Source organism: Balaenoptera physalus (assembly GCF_965194825.1).
Source record: "Balaenoptera physalus genome assembly, chromosome: 1".
NCBI lineage: Eukaryota > Metazoa > Chordata > Mammalia > Artiodactyla > Balaenopteridae > Balaenoptera > Balaenoptera physalus.
Window position 1 is genome coordinate 23,239,806 of NC_138882.1, and position 16,761 is coordinate 23,256,566.

Genomic DNA, 16,761 nt, shown 5'->3' on the forward strand with positions numbered 1-16,761 from the left:
CAGCATAAACCATAAAGAAACAGGTAGAAAGACTTGACTAGGTAAAGATGCAAAACTCCTCTAATTAAAAGATGCCATAAACAAAAATAAAAGGCAAATGGCAAACTGTGACAAGCATTTGTAATACATATAAAAAGAGGTGCTATTTTATACAAAGAGCTCTGACAACTAATAAGGAAAATTCAAATAGCTCTCAAATGAGAGATAAAACCCATAAACAAGAAATTCACAAAGGAAACATGAAACAATCAAAAAACTTAACCTCGGGGCTTCCCTGGTGGCGCAGTGGTTGAGAATCTGCCTGCCAATGCAGGGGACACGGGTTCGAGCCCTGGTCTGGGAAGATCCCACATGCCGCGGAGCAAATGGGCCCGTGAGCCACAACTACTGAGCCTGCGCGTCTGGAGCGTGTGCTCCGCAACAAGAGGGGCCCCGATAGTGAGAGGCCCGCGCACCGCGATGAAGAGTGGCCCCCGCTTGCCACAACTAGAGAAAGTCCTCGCACAGAAACGAAGATCCAACACAGCCATAAATAAATAAATAAATAATAACTAAATTAAAAAAAAAAAAAACTTAACCTCACTAGTTTTCAAAAAATTACAAATAAAAATAATACAATCAATTTTTTTGCCTATAAAACTGGCAAAAATCGGGACTTCCCTGGTGGCACAGTGGATAAGAAGACTTCACGCTCCCAATGCAGGGGGCCCGGATTTGATCCCTGGTCTGGGAAGATCTCACATGCCGTGGAGCAACTAAGCCCCTGTGCCACAACTACTGAGCCCGCATGCCACAACTGCTGAAGCCTGTGCGCCTAGAGCCCGTGCTCCGCAACAAGAGAAGCCACCGCAATGAGAAGCCCGTGCACCACGACGAAGAGTAGGCCCTGCCTGCCGCAACTAGAGAAAGTCCACACACAGCAACGAAGACCCAATGCAGCCAAAAAATAAATAAATAAATTTATTAAAAAAAAATTTAAATACGTAAAAAGAATACTATATTAGAACCAAGTAGGGTTTATCCCAAGAATGCAAGACTGGCTTAACACTCAAAAATCAATGTAATACACCAAATTAATAAGGGGAGAAAGCCAATAATAAAATCTTTCAATACCTGTATAAAAAGCATTAGACAAATGTTATACCCATTCACGATAAAAACTCTCAACAAACTAGGAATATTAGGAAACTTTCTCAATCTGATAAAGGGCACCTATTAAAAAAACCTACAGCTAACATCATACTTACAGACTATCTAAAGTTAAAAACTGACCATACCAAATGTTGGTAATATGTGGAACTAGTGGAAGTCTCACATACTGCTGATATAAAGGTAAAATGGCACAAACACTTTGGAAAACAGTCTGACAGTTTCTTATAAAGTTAAATATGCAGTTACCAGGTGACTCAGCTATTCCACTCTCAGGTATTTACCCAGGGAAATGAAAACACTTTCCACACAAATTCCTGGACATAAGTTATCACAGCAGCTTTATTTGTAATAACCAAAAAGTGGAAACAACCCAACTGTCCAACAGCAGGTAGATGGATAAAAAAATAGTGGCATATACATACATACAGAGCAATAAAAAGCAATGAAATATTGATACACACAACATTGATAAACCTCTAAATCATTATCCTGAAAGAATCCAAATTTTTAAAGTACATACTCTATGATTTCATTTATATAAAATTCTAGAAAATGTAAACATATAGTGACAGAAAGCAAATCAACGGCTGTCTTGGAACAGGGATGCAAGGAGAAACAAATTGCAAGTAGGCAAAAAAAACCTGTGAGGTTGGATATGTTCAGTAACTTGCTTATGGTGATGGTTTAATGAGTATATACATATGTCAAAACCCAACAAATTGTACACTTTAAAAATGTACAGCTTAGGACTTCCCTGGTGGTGCAGTGGTTAAGAATCCACCTGCCAATGCAGGGGACACGGGTTCGAGGCCTGGTCCGGGAAGATCCCACATGCCTCAGAGCAACTAAGCCCGTGCACCACAACTACTGAGCCTGCGCTCTAGAGCCCGTGAGCCACAACTACTGAAGCCCGTGGGCCTAGAGCCTGTGCTCCACAACAACAGAAGCCACCGCAATGAGAAGCCCACGCACCGCAATGAAGAGTAGCCCCTGCTCGCCTCAACTAGAGAAAGCCCGCGCACAGCAACTAAGACCCAGTGCAGCCAAAAATAAATAAATCAATTAATTAAAAAAAAAAGAGTAAAGGAACTTAAAAAAAAAGTACAGCTTACTGTATGTCAATTTTATTGCAATACAGTCAAAAAAAAACTCAACAATATTACTTCTTAAACACAAAATTAATTGCCACCTTTTTATGTACGTGGCATTGTATTAGGGCAGAGAAAAACAGAGCTAATGAGACAGTTCTGTTAGTAACGCAAACACATAAACAAATACTCTCAATATCATATGATAGAAGCGCTACACTAAATATCTATAACTAGGAGTTAAGGAAATGCTGAGAAAGGAGGAGTCCAAAAAGGCGTGAAAAGGCAATAACATAGCCTTTTGAAAGCTGACTCTTGCAGAAACTAACACACCATTGTAAAGCAATTATACTCCAATAAAGATGTTATAACCGCCCCCACCCCCCAAAAAAAAGAAAGCTAACTCTTGAAGGCTGAATGAAAGTTCATAAAGGGGTAATGAACACTCCAGCTACAGAAAACCACCCACACGACCAGAGCTTCCCATCAAGCCTCTTAGATAGCCTCAACCACCAGAGGGCAGACAGCAGAAGCAAGAAAAACTACAATCCTGCAGCCTGTGGAACAAAAACCACATTTACAGAAATACAGACAAGATGAAAAGGCAGAGGGCTATATACCAGATGAAGGAACATGAAAAAACCCTAGAAAAACAACTAAATGAAGTGGAGATAGGCAACCTTCCAGAAAAAGAATTCAGAATAGTGATAGTGAAGATGATCCAGGACCTCGGAATAAGAATGGAGGCAAAGATTGAGAAGATGCAAGAAATGTTTAACAAAGACCTAGAAGAATTAAAGAACAAACAGAGATGAACAATACAATAACTGAAATGAAAACTACACTAGAAGGAATCAATAGCAGAATAACTGAGGCAGAAGAACGGATAAGTGACCTGGAAGACAGAATGGTGGAATTCACTGCTGCGGAACAGACTAAAGAAAAAAGAATGAAAAGAAATGAAGACAGCCTAAGAGACCTCTGGGACATTAAACACAACAACATTCGCATTATAGGGGTCCCAGAAGGAGAAGAGAGAGAGAAAGGACCAGAGAAAATATTTGAAGAGATTATAGTCGAAAACTTCCCTAACATGGGAAAGGAAATAGCCACCCAAGTCCAGGAAGCACAGAGAGTCCTAGGCAGGATAAACCCAAGGTGAAACATGCCAAGACACATAGTAATCAAATTGACAAAAATGAAAGACAAAGAAAAATTATTGAAAGCAGCAAGGGAAAAACGACAAATAACATACAAGGGAACTCCCATAAGGTTAACAGCTGATTTCTCAGCAGAAACTCTACAAGCCAGAAGGGAGTGGCATGATATACTTAAAGTGATGAAAGGGAAGAACCTACAACCAAGATTACTCTACCCGGCAAGGATCTCATTTAGATTTGATGGAGAAGTCAAAAGCTTTACAGACAAGCAAAAGCTAAGAGAATTCAGCACCACCAAACCAGCTCTACAACAAATGCTAAAGGAACTTCTCTAAGTGGGAAACACAAGAGAAGAAAAGGACCTAGAAAAACAAATGTAAAAGATTAAGAAAATGGTTATAGGAACATACATGTCGATAATTACCTTAAACGTGAATGGATTAAATGCTCCAACCAAAAGACACAGGCTTGCTGAATGGATACAAAAACAAGACCCATATATATGCTGTCTACAAGAGACCCACTTCAGACCTAGGGACACATACAGACTGAAAGTGAGGGGATGGAAAAAGATATTCCATACAAATGGAAATCAAAAGAAAGCTGGAGTAGCTATCCTCATATCAGATAAAATAGACTTTAAAATAAAGAATGTTATAAGAGACAAGGAAGGACACTACATAATGATCAAGGGATCAATCCAAGAAGAAGATATAACAATTATAAATATATATGCACCCAACATAGGAGCACCTCAATACATAAGGCAACTGCTAACAGCTATAAAAGAGGAAATCGACAGTAACACAATAATAGTGGGGGACTTCAACACCTCACTTACACCAATGGACAGATCATCCAAAATGAAAATAAGTACGGAAACAGAAGCTTTAAATGACAAAAAAAAAAAAAAAAAAAAGAAAGAAAAAAGAAAACCACCCACACAAAGGCACAAAGAAAGCAGCTGACCTCTCTGGGGAACAGTAGGTATTCAGTAGTCTGAGGTGAAAGTCTGGAGAGGTGAGGTGAGCATTATGCCGGGCCTCACTGGCAATGAAGAGCCACTGAAGTTTTACAAGTAGGAAGGTAACGTGATCAGGTTCATGTTTTAGGAAAAAACCCTCCATTCTGTAATCCTTACTCATTATCCTCTTCACCGTGTCTTGCTCTTTTAGCCAGATGTTCATCTTCTAATTCCGGTAGATCCTTAAGTTCCTTCTCACTACTAATTATGCTAAATACTGAAACGAAAAGAAAAATGCCATGAGCTCAAACAATTCTTTCTATGACTTTATTAATAATGCAGCTCTAACACTAAAAGACTCACCTTTTTCTACCTGAATCCTAAAAGCATTTCTTTTTCTTCGACCATAGTCTATACTGAAAAACATAACCAGAAGTTTAGTACAGTGGTCTCCACCAATATTTTCCCATTAAGCTCAATCTAAATTGAGAACATAAATTTGCATAAATATATGTCACTGTATTCACACTGACCATAAACCTATTTTCAAACAACTTCTGAGTTTATATTTTTACAATTGTAATTTTTCCTGATTAGAAATAGGGTTAGAGCAGCAGCAACATTGCCAGCTTGTACTGAAGAAGACAGAGAAGGGATGAAATGAAGGAAGGCCATTGGACTTCTTGGATTCCACAGGGCAGGCCAAAAGAGGAATGCAGCTGCGAACACATTTATCCTTCAAGAAAAGGAAAGAATGACTACAAAGGAGGGTCCGAAGGTGGCAGGGCTGCCACTGATACCATGCGCCCAGGGGACACAGGTCCAGGGAGAGGCACTGTCTCCCACTCGGTTCCAAATGGCAGGGCAGTCATCCCAGTGAGCCCACAGGACAGAGCACTGAGTCAAAGAGGATTATTCTTAAAGTCTAGTGGAATTTCCCCTGCTAGGTTTCGGACTTCCTTGAGACCATGACCCCTTTCTTCTTCCCAATTTCCCTGCTCTGGAATGAGAATGTCTATCGTATGCCTGTCCCATCATCATATTTTGGGAACAGAGAACTTGCTGTCTGACTTCACAAGTTCACAGCTGGAGAGGAATTTCGCCTCAGGAGGAATCATACTTCCAGTCACACTCATACCTGAGTTAGATGATATTCAGATGAGACTGTGGATTTAGAGTTGATGTTGAAATTGGTTAAGACTTCCAGGGCCGCTGGGATGGAAGGAGTATATTTGCAAACAGTAAAGACATGAATTTGGGGGGCAAGAGGGCAGAGTGTTATGGGCTGAACTGTGTCCCTCCAAAATTCATATGTTTAAGTCCTAACCCCCAGTACTTCAGGATGTGGCTGCATTTGGAGACATGGCCTTTTAAGAGGTAAATAAAGTAAAATGAAGTCATATGGGTGGGCCCTAATGCAACATGACCGATGTCTTTATAAGAATAAGAGATTAGGATACAGACACACACAGAGGAAAGACCATGTAAAGACACAGGGAGAAGACAGCCTTCTGTAAGCCAGGGAGAGAGCTCAAAAGAAACCAACCCTGACAATGCCTAGATCATGGACTTGGAGCCTCCACAACATTAGCTAATAAAATTTCTGTTGTTCAAGCCACCTACTCTGTGATACTTTCTTATAGCAGCCTTAGCAAACTAATATACAGACTAAGGAAGTCAAGAAAATAGAAACAGTGAGTTACACAAAGCAGAGACAATTAGAGAGGCAACACAGCAGAAGAAGAAGTGGGATTAGAGGCACAAAAGGAGGATTTAATCTTCAGTGGAAAGACTACTCGAGCGACACATTTTTAGATAGTCAGGAGACTGAGGGAGATCATGCCTAATGGTTTTAATTTTTTAATGACGCAGGAAAAGCAGTAATACTCCTGACCAGAGAGTCGGGTGCTAAAACATAAGCAGCAGCCATTTTCCTTAGCAACAAGGACGGCTCCTTACATAATATCACAAGTGCTTGATAAATGTTTGTATAGGTAAACAGAATTCTAAAGGTATGGACTGGTGAACTAATACCAGCGGCTATTAATATCAGTTGGAAATTTAGACAGGATGTAAACTTTAAAAATGGTAGGAAAGAAAAGCAAGAATCTGGAGACTACATTTCTTTACCTGTACATTCTTTGTAAATCGGATGCTAAGACTCCAGTGTCCACGTATTTGCCACATCTGTCACTGGTGAGGTACTAAAACAGAAAACGTGATAAATACAAGACAATAGTTCAAACTCAGTGATTTTAATCGACAAGTAAGCGACTGAGCTACTCAAACATGTCATACGTTAAACTCTCCATTAATAAAGTATACTGGAAATATAAATAAAAATCACCAAATAATTATCAAATCTGAATCAAATAATTTAATTAACATTATTAATCACTATGACAACACAACAACAATAACTAGGATAGCTATAAGGCAGTAAGTAGGTGAGGGCTTCTTATACCCTAGGTTCCCAAATATACCAGAACAAAGCACTCAACTTGTGAGAGCACCGAGGGATATTTTAAACTTGAGGGAACACAGTAATATTCGGTATCTGTCCAACAGGTGCAGGAACTACAGTTGCCCCTTGAACAGCACGGGTTTGAACTGCACCAGTTCACTTACAGCAGATTTTTTTCAATAAATACGTATTACAGTACTGGGTGACCCAGGGCTGGTTGAATATGCCAACGCAGAACCACACATGGAGGGCCAACTGTACAGTTATACACAGATTTTCAACTGAGTAGGGGTGGGGGTGGGGGGGAGGTGGTCAGCACCACACCCCCGGATTGTTCCAGGGTCCACTGTACCAGCCTGAGACAATTCACAGCTGCAATATTAAATCACCTTTTGATGATGTCGTATCTTTGCAAAACTGGCTTTTTAAGCATTTGCTGTAATAAAAATCAAGGTGGCCACGCTCCGGAACAAGAGAAGCCACCGCAATGAGAAGCCCGCGCACCGCAACAAAGAGTGGCCCCCGCTCGCCCCAACTAGAGAAAGCCTGCACGCAGCAACAAAGACCCAAAGCGGCCAAAAGTAAATTAATTAATTAATTAATTAATTAATTTAAAAAAAGAAAAAAAAATCAAGGTGGAACACAAAATGAGAGGAGCAGTGTCAATCTGATCGCAAGGTATGAGATGTGCTGTGCCCAATGGACTCACAAATCCCACTAGTAAATAACTGTGGTTATTTTAAGAATGAAATACAAATGCATTAACTTTCCTTGCACTTTTTGTATTATTTGTTCAAAAAGCTAATAAGTTATTTGAACTAAATAGTTATTAAGTTGCTTGAACCTAACTACTTAATAAACAAACCCATTAGGTATTACTTTGGGCCTAGGAGCATCGTGAAAAAAATTACTAAGAAACTAAGGGCCTGGTAAACCTGTTCTAGGGGCCTTTTACACATTATCTCTTTTAGTACTCACAATGCTATGAGGTAGATGTCAATCTCCCCCCATTTTATAAGAGGCTTTAAAAGGTCAGTTACTTGCTGGTGCACATAAGTTACACGGCAAGATTTCAAACCTGGAATGTCTAACCATCAACTCCCAAGTTTCACTACTTGCTAGTTATCCAGTCTAGGTTCCCCATTTCATACAGCAATTTCTTCTCAAGGATCCCTAACACATAAGAACAGTCTCTGCATAAATGCCTCCAATGACAAGAGACTAGGTATCCAAAGCTGGACCGTTCTAGTTAATCTTCCCCTTCTCTGAACTCCTATAACATGCTGTCATTTACCACAGTTAATCTTGAATTATACATATACATGTATATCTCATACCCACTGCAAATCAAAACGCAACAGAACTAAAACCACTTTAATCTGCTAAGTCTTAGAGTCATTTGTTATACAGCAATAGATAACTAATATGCTAGTTAAAAGGAGACAAGTGTACTACTTGTGGGAAGATGTCTAAAACATACTGCTAAGTGAAACAAGCAAGCAGCAGAATAGATGCAGATGAGCCCATGTGTGTGATTAAAAATAATTAATACATCTATAAGTGCATATATGCATACAAAATTTTAAGAAAGATACAATAGAAACTCTCCCTGATTACCTGTGGAGAAATGGAGTGGAGATGAAAGGAATTCTTTCTTTTCATTTTATACCCTCCTGTTCCTTTTATTTTAAACCATAAGAACCTATTACTTTTATAATGAACCAAAGTAAAAGCAAGAGAGGAAAACTGCTAATGTCAAATGCTGAAGAGCAGTCAAGTGTGGCAAGGACTGAGAAGAGGCCACTGGATTTAGCCATTACGAGTCACTGCTCAGAGACCTGAATAAAGTAAGGGAGCAAGTTGTGCAAACATCCAGAGGAAGAGTCATTGAGACTGAGTGAACTGCAACAGCAAAAGTCCTGTGCTTGGCATGTCTGAGAAAGTCCGTGTATATAGGACAGTGTAATCAAGGGAGAGAGCAAAAGGGACAAAAAGGTAGACAGGGGCAAAGTACATAGGGCTATTTAGGATGGATTTTACTCCAAATGTCCGAAAGTCCACTGAAGGGTTTTGAGCAGGGCCCTGGCAAACTCCAATTTTCCCTCTAAAAGGATATCCCTGGCTGCTCTATGGGGAACAGACTTTAAGTAAAACTAGAATCAGAGAGATCAATTAGGAGGCTACTGCAATACTCTAATAGGGAGTGTGGTTTGGACTAGGATGTTGGAGGAGATGGTAAAAAGTGGTTAGGTTTGAAGTATATTTTGAAGGTAAAGCCAAATAGGTTGCTGATTAATTGGTTACAGGAAGCAAAAGTCAGAATGAGTCTTAAGGTTTTTGGTCTTAACAAATGGATGTTATATACTGAAATAAAGAACACTAAGAAAGGACAGGTTTGGAGGAGAATATCAAAAGTTTAGTTTGGATACGTTAAGTTGAAATATCGATCAGACACTCAAGAGAAGATGTTGAGTAGGCAGCTGCATATATGAATCTGGAATTCAAGATAAAAATCTGCATTGGATTATAACATAAATTCAGAAGTCATGAATGTGTAAATAGCATTTAAAGGTACTAGACTGCATGAGATCACCTAGAAGTGTGGATGGATAAGAGAGAAGTACGAGGATAATGAAAGAGAAGGTAAGAGCACAGGGGCTCAAAGGCACTTCCAACAGATGGTAGGAAGAGACAGATCCAAAAAGGAAACTGTACAGTGGCCGGAAAAGTAAAAGAGACACAACGAGAGTATATAGCTCTTAAAGTATCTGTGTCTCTTTCTAACTAAGATTGCGTGCTGACTGTACCATTCCAAGACATTTACCACACAATGCATTCCACTGGTGATTATGAAAATGAAAAAAACCGTAGGTAAAGTGCCCATTATAAAGTCAGATCCAGAGTATCTCTTTTTACTGTGTCCCAACCTGACCCCAAGTTTCCTGAGAATGGAAATTAACGTATTCTTTATGGCCCCCAAAGCGCTTCGTCCACATGGGCTTTCGAAGAATGTTTCCGTCCCCACTTCACAAGACAGGAAGATTTAAACTCGAAGGCCATCTGCACTCTCCTTGCTGATCTGCACTGAGGTCAAGCAGATCCGGGCAGGACCCCATCAAGCCGCAGCCTCCCACGGTCTCGGGCTGCTCCGTGAAACCCCGCCCCACAGTGAGAAGGGAAGGCCTGGAACCGCTCCCGAAGAAGTGGAGTTGTCAACAGCCCCATGCCCGCACCCAAACTGGAGCAGGCGGCTAGTCGGGTTCGAGCTGGGAGCCCCCCGAGAAGGGGCCTGCGGTGACCCTGGGCACCGAACGCGCACCACTGTGAGGCCTGGCCGTTCGGGATACACACCTGGGTGACGCGCTGCTTCAGCTTATTATCCACAAACCTCGCGGGCCTGGGCTTCATCGCTTCTGCTTCCGTCGCCACTGTCTGGGCTTCACGTGAACCGAGGGCCTCCCCGAGGCTGCCCGCGGCGATCGCCGGGCCAGCTTCCCCCAGAAATGCTCCTCAAGCCGGCCTAGCCCGTGCCGTTCCCCTCAGGACTTTTGTATGGCGAGTGAGGAAAAAAAAAACTACCGAAAACACACGGAGAAGACTTGAAAGCAGTAGGGAGTTTCTAGGAGTCTTATTTTACAGGCTTGTCCGAGAGGCCCTGGATGAAGGACCCGTTTGAACACGCTCAACTTTATTGTTCCCAACTGTGCGGTGATGCACATACGCGGCTGCAGAGAGGTTCGTGCGGGCGACTGGTCCCCCGCCTCTGTAGCCGGTTTCGCTTGTCAGATTCTAGGCGTTCCAGGCGCGCCGTTTGCGAATGTAAAGTTAATCTTGACTTAGAATCTTAACAAAACGAAAACTAGATACTTGGGACGATTAGATCAGGATAAAAACACAGCGCCACCCTGCTGCTTGCTTTCCCACCCAGTGAGGCGCATTACTGAGACCCGACAAAGGGGCTTGGTGTCAAAAGAGAAGGAAAGATTAGCTTACCCAGATAACCAAACCATCTGTTACATTTGGAAATCACTTGCTATTATGGTATTTTCGACAGATAATTCATTGAGCACATCCAGTGGCAGACTCCATCTTGGCTTAGAAACTGCCCAGAATTTTATTAAACGTATGTGTTTGCCCGCAAGAAGTTTATCTTGCAGCGAAGGAGACACAAATAAAGGAACCATTATCAAAAAATTTACTGGCTTTAGTTTCTGTTTGTTTGCTTGTTTTAATCGTGTTTTCAGTATTCTTATTTGAGGTCTTACTTGGCTTATGACAATATTAAGTGTGGCCTAAGTAGTGTATTGAGGTGTGGAGAGGAGATGGAATTAAGAGAAGATGGTGAGATGTTGACAGTGTGGATAAAGAATGTTGCCTGACATTTTAGTAAACAAAGGATGTGGCCATAAAGCCATCAGCCACTCTTGCTGCCCCCAGTGGTGCACCCTGAGAGGAATTCAGGATGGAGAAAAACAGGATGCTGACCCTAGGTAGTTAAGGTGCATATCAAAAGTATAATTTCAATAAGGCCAGACTCTTGCGTCTTCCCGTACATAAAAAAAGCACTAAAATCATTGACTTGAGATGTCTGTTTTTTGTGATTAGCAGTAATCTTTTGATGTTCAACTAAAGGTTTTTGTTTTTGTTTTCAGCAAAACTTCCTATGCATCCTGGCTCCTCCCTTACCTCTTTGGATCACAGAGCTGGTTCCCAGGGCTATAGTCCTCAGTAAGTCTGCCAAATAAAACATAATCCTCAACTTTTAGGGTATGCATTTTTTCAGTCGACAACAGATAATCTTCTAGCCAGGGTACCACTGACTTACTTTCTGTGCAGAGTTTGGAGTATAACACTGTTCTTTTTAATGGTTCTTATCTGTACACTGAATGAAGTATAGATTCTCACTCTGATTTTCAAAACATTGGGCGATGTGGCTCCAACTTCATTTCCTACTTCTTCACTATATAGGTACTCTGCTTTTAGCTAAGCAGCATTGCCTGCATTTATTCAGCCAGTGAATATTTATTGAAGACCTACTATGTCACAGGCACTGAGTACAGCTATGAAGAAAGAAAAGATTTCTGCTTCTATGGGACTTACAGTTCTATTGGAAGGTAATAATGATAAACAGATAAATAAATTATACACAGCACTTTGCTTTCACTGACATTTCCTCTTATCTACAATGTCCTTCCTGGCCAGCCTATGAGTTTCAGCATCCTAGCTAACCATCTCCCCTACAGCCTTTCCTGTTATTTCCTTTTATTAAAATCTCCACCCAGTGAAGCCTCCTTTCATTCATTCAACAAGTATTTACTGAATACCTACCAGTATAAGTCCCTGCCCTGCCCTTGAGTCTTGTGGGGAAAAGCAAAATAATTATAATTGTAACTTTTATAATATTTTAAATTAGATAAAGTATTTATGTGCTTGATTAAACTTTAGTGAAGATTCCTTACAGCAAATAGCACAAATATACTCATTGCCCAGTAACTTTTTAAATGTAATTTTATTCTGTGCATACCAAATGTACCACATAGAATAAAACAGGCTAAAGGGTCCAGCAGCATTACAACATATACCAAGCAGCATAGTGTATTAGTCTATAATTTGTTGGAGAGGACTATTCTACACTTAGGGTCAGCTTCATGGGTGTGTGATCTGTGCAGCCGCAAAGGGCTTTGTGCTCAGAAGGGCTCCACGCTTGGTTTAATGCTCTGCAGTTGCTATCTTGAAACTCTTAATACTGTTTGAACAAGTGGCCCCTTATTTTAATTTTGCACTGGGCCCTGAAAATTATGTAACTCATTTGGTCCTTAAGTACTCTAGAATGCAAACTTGTTAAGGGCAAGGGGTGTGTTTTTCACCTATTTACTGCATCAGGTGCAGTAGGCAATAACTGAAAGTAAGTTAATAGTAGGCATCAATAACTGTATGCTAGAACATTTTCCATTGGAATTATTTCCAGTAATCATTGCCCTGAAGACAATTTTACCTTAATTCCAGTGTTTAGATTTTACAGTACCATACACCTAAACCAAAAACATTACCGAATAGTAACTTGAGTGCATATACATCTCAAGAACTTCCTGCAGCAATTGAATTGTCCTCCATTCTTTAATGATGCAACCCCACCTAGTGGTAGTGGCACATTTCACCTTCTGTTCATCATACCTTTGCCCTCCCAAATTTTGTATCTCACTCGCAAACAGCCTCTTGTCTAATTGTGCTTCTTAATTAGGGTGATCTATGTCCTGATTTACTCAAGACAGTCCCGATTTTTGCCTCTTAATCAAGCACAATTATTAACAGTATTCCTTTTGTGGAAATAAATGAAAGTCACCCAAATGAGAACAGGCAAAGACTATTCAGAGCTTGCAATAATAGCAAGGGAGTTGGCCAACATCACTTGCATTTTGGCAGAGACTCAAAGGCAGGTGAAGGATTGGGAAAGCTTTATAGCTGAAAAAGGGAAGATTTCAGATATGCCCTGACTGAAGACTCTTGGTATGGGGAAGCTGTAGGAGGGCTAACTAAAAGCAGGGCATCCTATGTGACTAGTTAAGGGCGTATATTTGGCTTTCTCTGGTGAGTCCTAAGTTTGAAGCAGGGACGAAAATTAGAGAAGCTGTCAATGGAGTTCTGGACATTTGGGGCCAATGCTACAGGGTTTATTGTTTGGCTTCCTGGATTGTTTGCTAGAGATATTGTTCTGACTTCCTACAAGTCCAACCTGTAGATAGCAGGCTGGCTTCCTGGTTTGGTACCTGCAGATAGTAGCTTGGTTTCCTGGACTGGTTGCTGCAGATTATAAGTCAGAGTATTGTTTTGTTTTGTTTCTTATGTTTTTTACAGGGTCTTGTTCATTTGTATATTCAGTTTCTCATCTTTATCTCTCATAAGGGTTCCAGTTTGGACAATGAATTATATGGTCATCAATGTATAATAGGAACATGGAGAAAAACGGTGAGAGTTTGCATGACCGAGGTTCCTTACCAAGGTTCAAAAGGGAGGTTGCCTGCTTGCTGGGAGCTGGAGACTGAGTCTGTATCCATGTTTTCTGAGGTTAAGAAAAAAAATCTTTGATTTGATTTATTTTGTAAAGGCCAATAATTCCGATTTCTAATCAAGTTTGTTCTCCTTTGAGATGAATGCCTCATTCCTGTCCCTAATCTTGAATAGAATAAAAATAATATCTCAGCTGGCATTTTATGCATTTGATCTACAAATGTTTGTCTACTATATGGCAGTTACTATGCTAAAGTCAGAGGATACAGTGATGATCAAACAGATATGGTCTGTGAACTTATGTTCTAGTGAGAGGGTCAAGCGGTGGGCTGGCAAAACAATTAACATATAATTACAAAAATGACAAATAATGAGGATTTCATAGCCCTTGGAACAGTACCTTTTATATAGAAGGTTTTCAGTGAATGATTGCTAAGTAAATGAATGAAAATTGTGACAGAAATAATCAAGGTACTGTGATAAAGAATAGCAAAAGCAGCCTACCTCAGTCTTAGTAGTTATCGGAAGAATTTCTGAGAATGTGACATGTGAGAACCTTAAGGATAGCAGAACTGGTTGCTGAAAGAGAATTTCAGATAGAGAGAGTGTGCAAAGTCCCTAAAGCAGGAAAGAAGTTGACCTGTTCTAGGAAGAGAAAGAGAGAAAATGTACTTCTTTCTTGTTTAAATCACCAGTGTTTGAGGTTTCTGTCATTGACAACCAACATTAATTTGAGTGGATATGGGTAATTTGGAGGAATTTCAAAAGTTGAGTCTAAGATTAATGTGAAAGAACAAATGGTCAAGAAGAGCAAAAGATTCTTGAATAAGAATTCAATATCATTACTCTTTTAAAAAAAACTCTATTGATGTATCTTTTATCTATAATAAAATGTGTCCATTTTGGTGTATAGTTCAATATTTTAAAAATTGAGGTAAAATTAACATAAAATTCACCATTTAAACTATATCACAGATAAAATTTAGTGGCGTTTAGTATATTTACAGTGTTGGGCCAGTATCATGAATACATAGTTCGAGAACATTTTCATCATCCCCAAAAGAAGCCCCATATACCTTAACCAATCACTCCCAGTTCCTCCCTTTCCCCAGCCCCTGGAAAACACTAAGCTACTTTTTTTTTTTTAATAAATTTGTTTATTTTATTTATTTATTTTGGCTGTGTTTGGTCTTTGTTGCTGTGCACGGGCTTTCTCTAGTTGTGGTGAGCGGGGGCTACTCTTCGTTGCGGTGCGCGGGCTTCTCATTGCAGTGGCTTCTCTTCTTGAGGAGCACGGGCTCTAGGCGCATGGGCTTCAGTAGTTGTGGCGCACAGGCTTAGTTGCTCCGCGGCACGTGGGATCTTCCCGGACCAGGGCTCGAACCTGTGTCCCCTGCATTGGCAGGTGGATTCTTAACCACTACACCACCAGGGAAGCCCTAAGCTACTTTTTATCTCTATGGATTTGCCTATTATGGACATTTCATATGCATGGAATCATACAACATGTGACTTTTTTGTGTCTGGCTTCTTTCACTCAGCATAGTTTCTTTCCAAGGTTTATCCAGGTTGTAGCATGTACTGGTACTTCATTCCTTTTTTTTTTTTTTTTTTCATTCCTTTTTGTGGTTGAATAAGATTTCGTTGTATAGATCTGTCACATTTTACTTATCAGTTAATCAGTTGGTTGACATTTAGGATTATTTCATCTTTTTAGCTTGTAAGAATAATGCTGCTATGAGCATTTGTATACAAATTTTTCTATGAATACCTGGTTTCAGTTTTCTTGGGTATATACCTAAGATTGGGATTGCTAGGTCATGTGGGAATTCAATGTTTATCTTTTTGAAGAACAACCAAACTGTTTTCCACAGGAGCTGCACTACTTTACATTCCCACCAGCAGTGTATGAAGGTTCCAGTTTCTCCATATCCTGCCCAAACCTTTTTTCTGTCTTTTTATTTTTTAAATTACAGCCATCCTAGTGGGTGTGAAATGATAATCTCATTGTGATTTTGATTTGCATTTCCCTAAAGTTAATTTCTTAATGGCTACCCTGGAAAGTACAATTAAACATGTTAATTTATAACAATCTACATTGAATAGACTTTGCTGCTACTATATATATAGCTTTGTCCCCCTCATTACCTTGTCACATATTACATATTTATACATTGTGTGCCCATCAATAGCTTTATAATTATAGTTTTATGTAGTTGTATTTTAAATCATATAGGAAACAAAGAAGAATTACAAACCAAAATTAAATTGATACTGACCTTTTAATTTACTTACGTAGTTACTTTTACCGGAATTCTTTATTTCCTCATATGGTTTCAAGTTAATGTCCTTCATTTCAGCCTAAAGGACTGACACCCTTTACCTTTTTTGTAGGGCAGGTCTACTGGCAAAGAAATCTCTCAGTTTTTGTTTATCTGGGAATGTCTTTATTCTTGCTTCATTTAAAAACATTTTAAATTTTAGTAAAAAACGTGTAACAGAGTTTACCATCTTAACCATTTCTAATTGTACATTTTAGTAGTGTTAGTCATATTAACATTGTTGGGCAACACATCTCTAGAACTTTTTCCTCTTGCAAAACTGAAACTCTGTATGCATTGAACAAAAAGTCCCCATTTCCTCTTCAACCCAGCCCCTGGAAACCACCATTCTACTCTCTGTTTCTATGAGTTTGACTACTAGAGTATCTCATATAAGTGGAATCATTCAGTATTTGTCTTTTTGTGGTGACTTATTTCAATTTAGCATAATATCCTAAAGGTTTATCCATGTCATAGCATGTGACAGGATATCCTTCTTTTGAAAGGCTGAATAATGTTCTATTGTATACCACATTTTCTTTATCCATTTATCTGTCAAGGGACATTTGGGTTGTTTTCACCTCTTTGCTACTGTGAAAAATAC

The 16,761-nt window shown here is 39.8% G+C and overlaps 1 protein-coding gene and 1 long non-coding RNA gene across 11 annotated transcripts in view; one reads left to right on the top strand and one right to left on the bottom strand.

The window, feature by feature from the left end:
- Positions 1 to 10,493, bottom strand: part of NVL (nuclear VCP like) — a 106,172-nt gene extending 95,679 nt beyond the window's left edge. For 9 of the 10 annotated variants that reach the window (XM_082426373.1, XM_082426371.1, XM_082426374.1 and 6 more), the window contains exons 1-4: positions 10,180 to 10,493; positions 6,495 to 6,568; positions 4,728 to 4,780; positions 4,542 to 4,641 (exon numbers count right to left, since the gene is read on the bottom strand). In XM_082426373.1, coding sequence (XP_082282499.1) covers positions 4,542 to 4,641; positions 4,728 to 4,780; positions 6,495 to 6,568; positions 10,180 to 10,236 — 284 coding nt within the window. In that variant the 5' untranslated portion in view covers positions 10,237 to 10,493. The remainder of the gene's footprint in view (positions 1 to 4,541; positions 4,642 to 4,727; positions 4,781 to 6,494; positions 6,569 to 10,179) is intronic. The other variant, XM_082426377.1, reaches the window with a different exon arrangement.
- On the top strand, positions 10,488 to 14,978 carry LOC309644508. Its single transcript, XR_014254465.1, has 3 exons — positions 10,488 to 10,647; positions 11,481 to 11,556; positions 11,797 to 14,978. It is a non-coding gene; the product is annotated as an uncharacterized lncRNA (long non-coding RNA).
- The last annotated feature ends 1,783 nt before the right edge of the window (positions 14,979 to 16,761 follow it).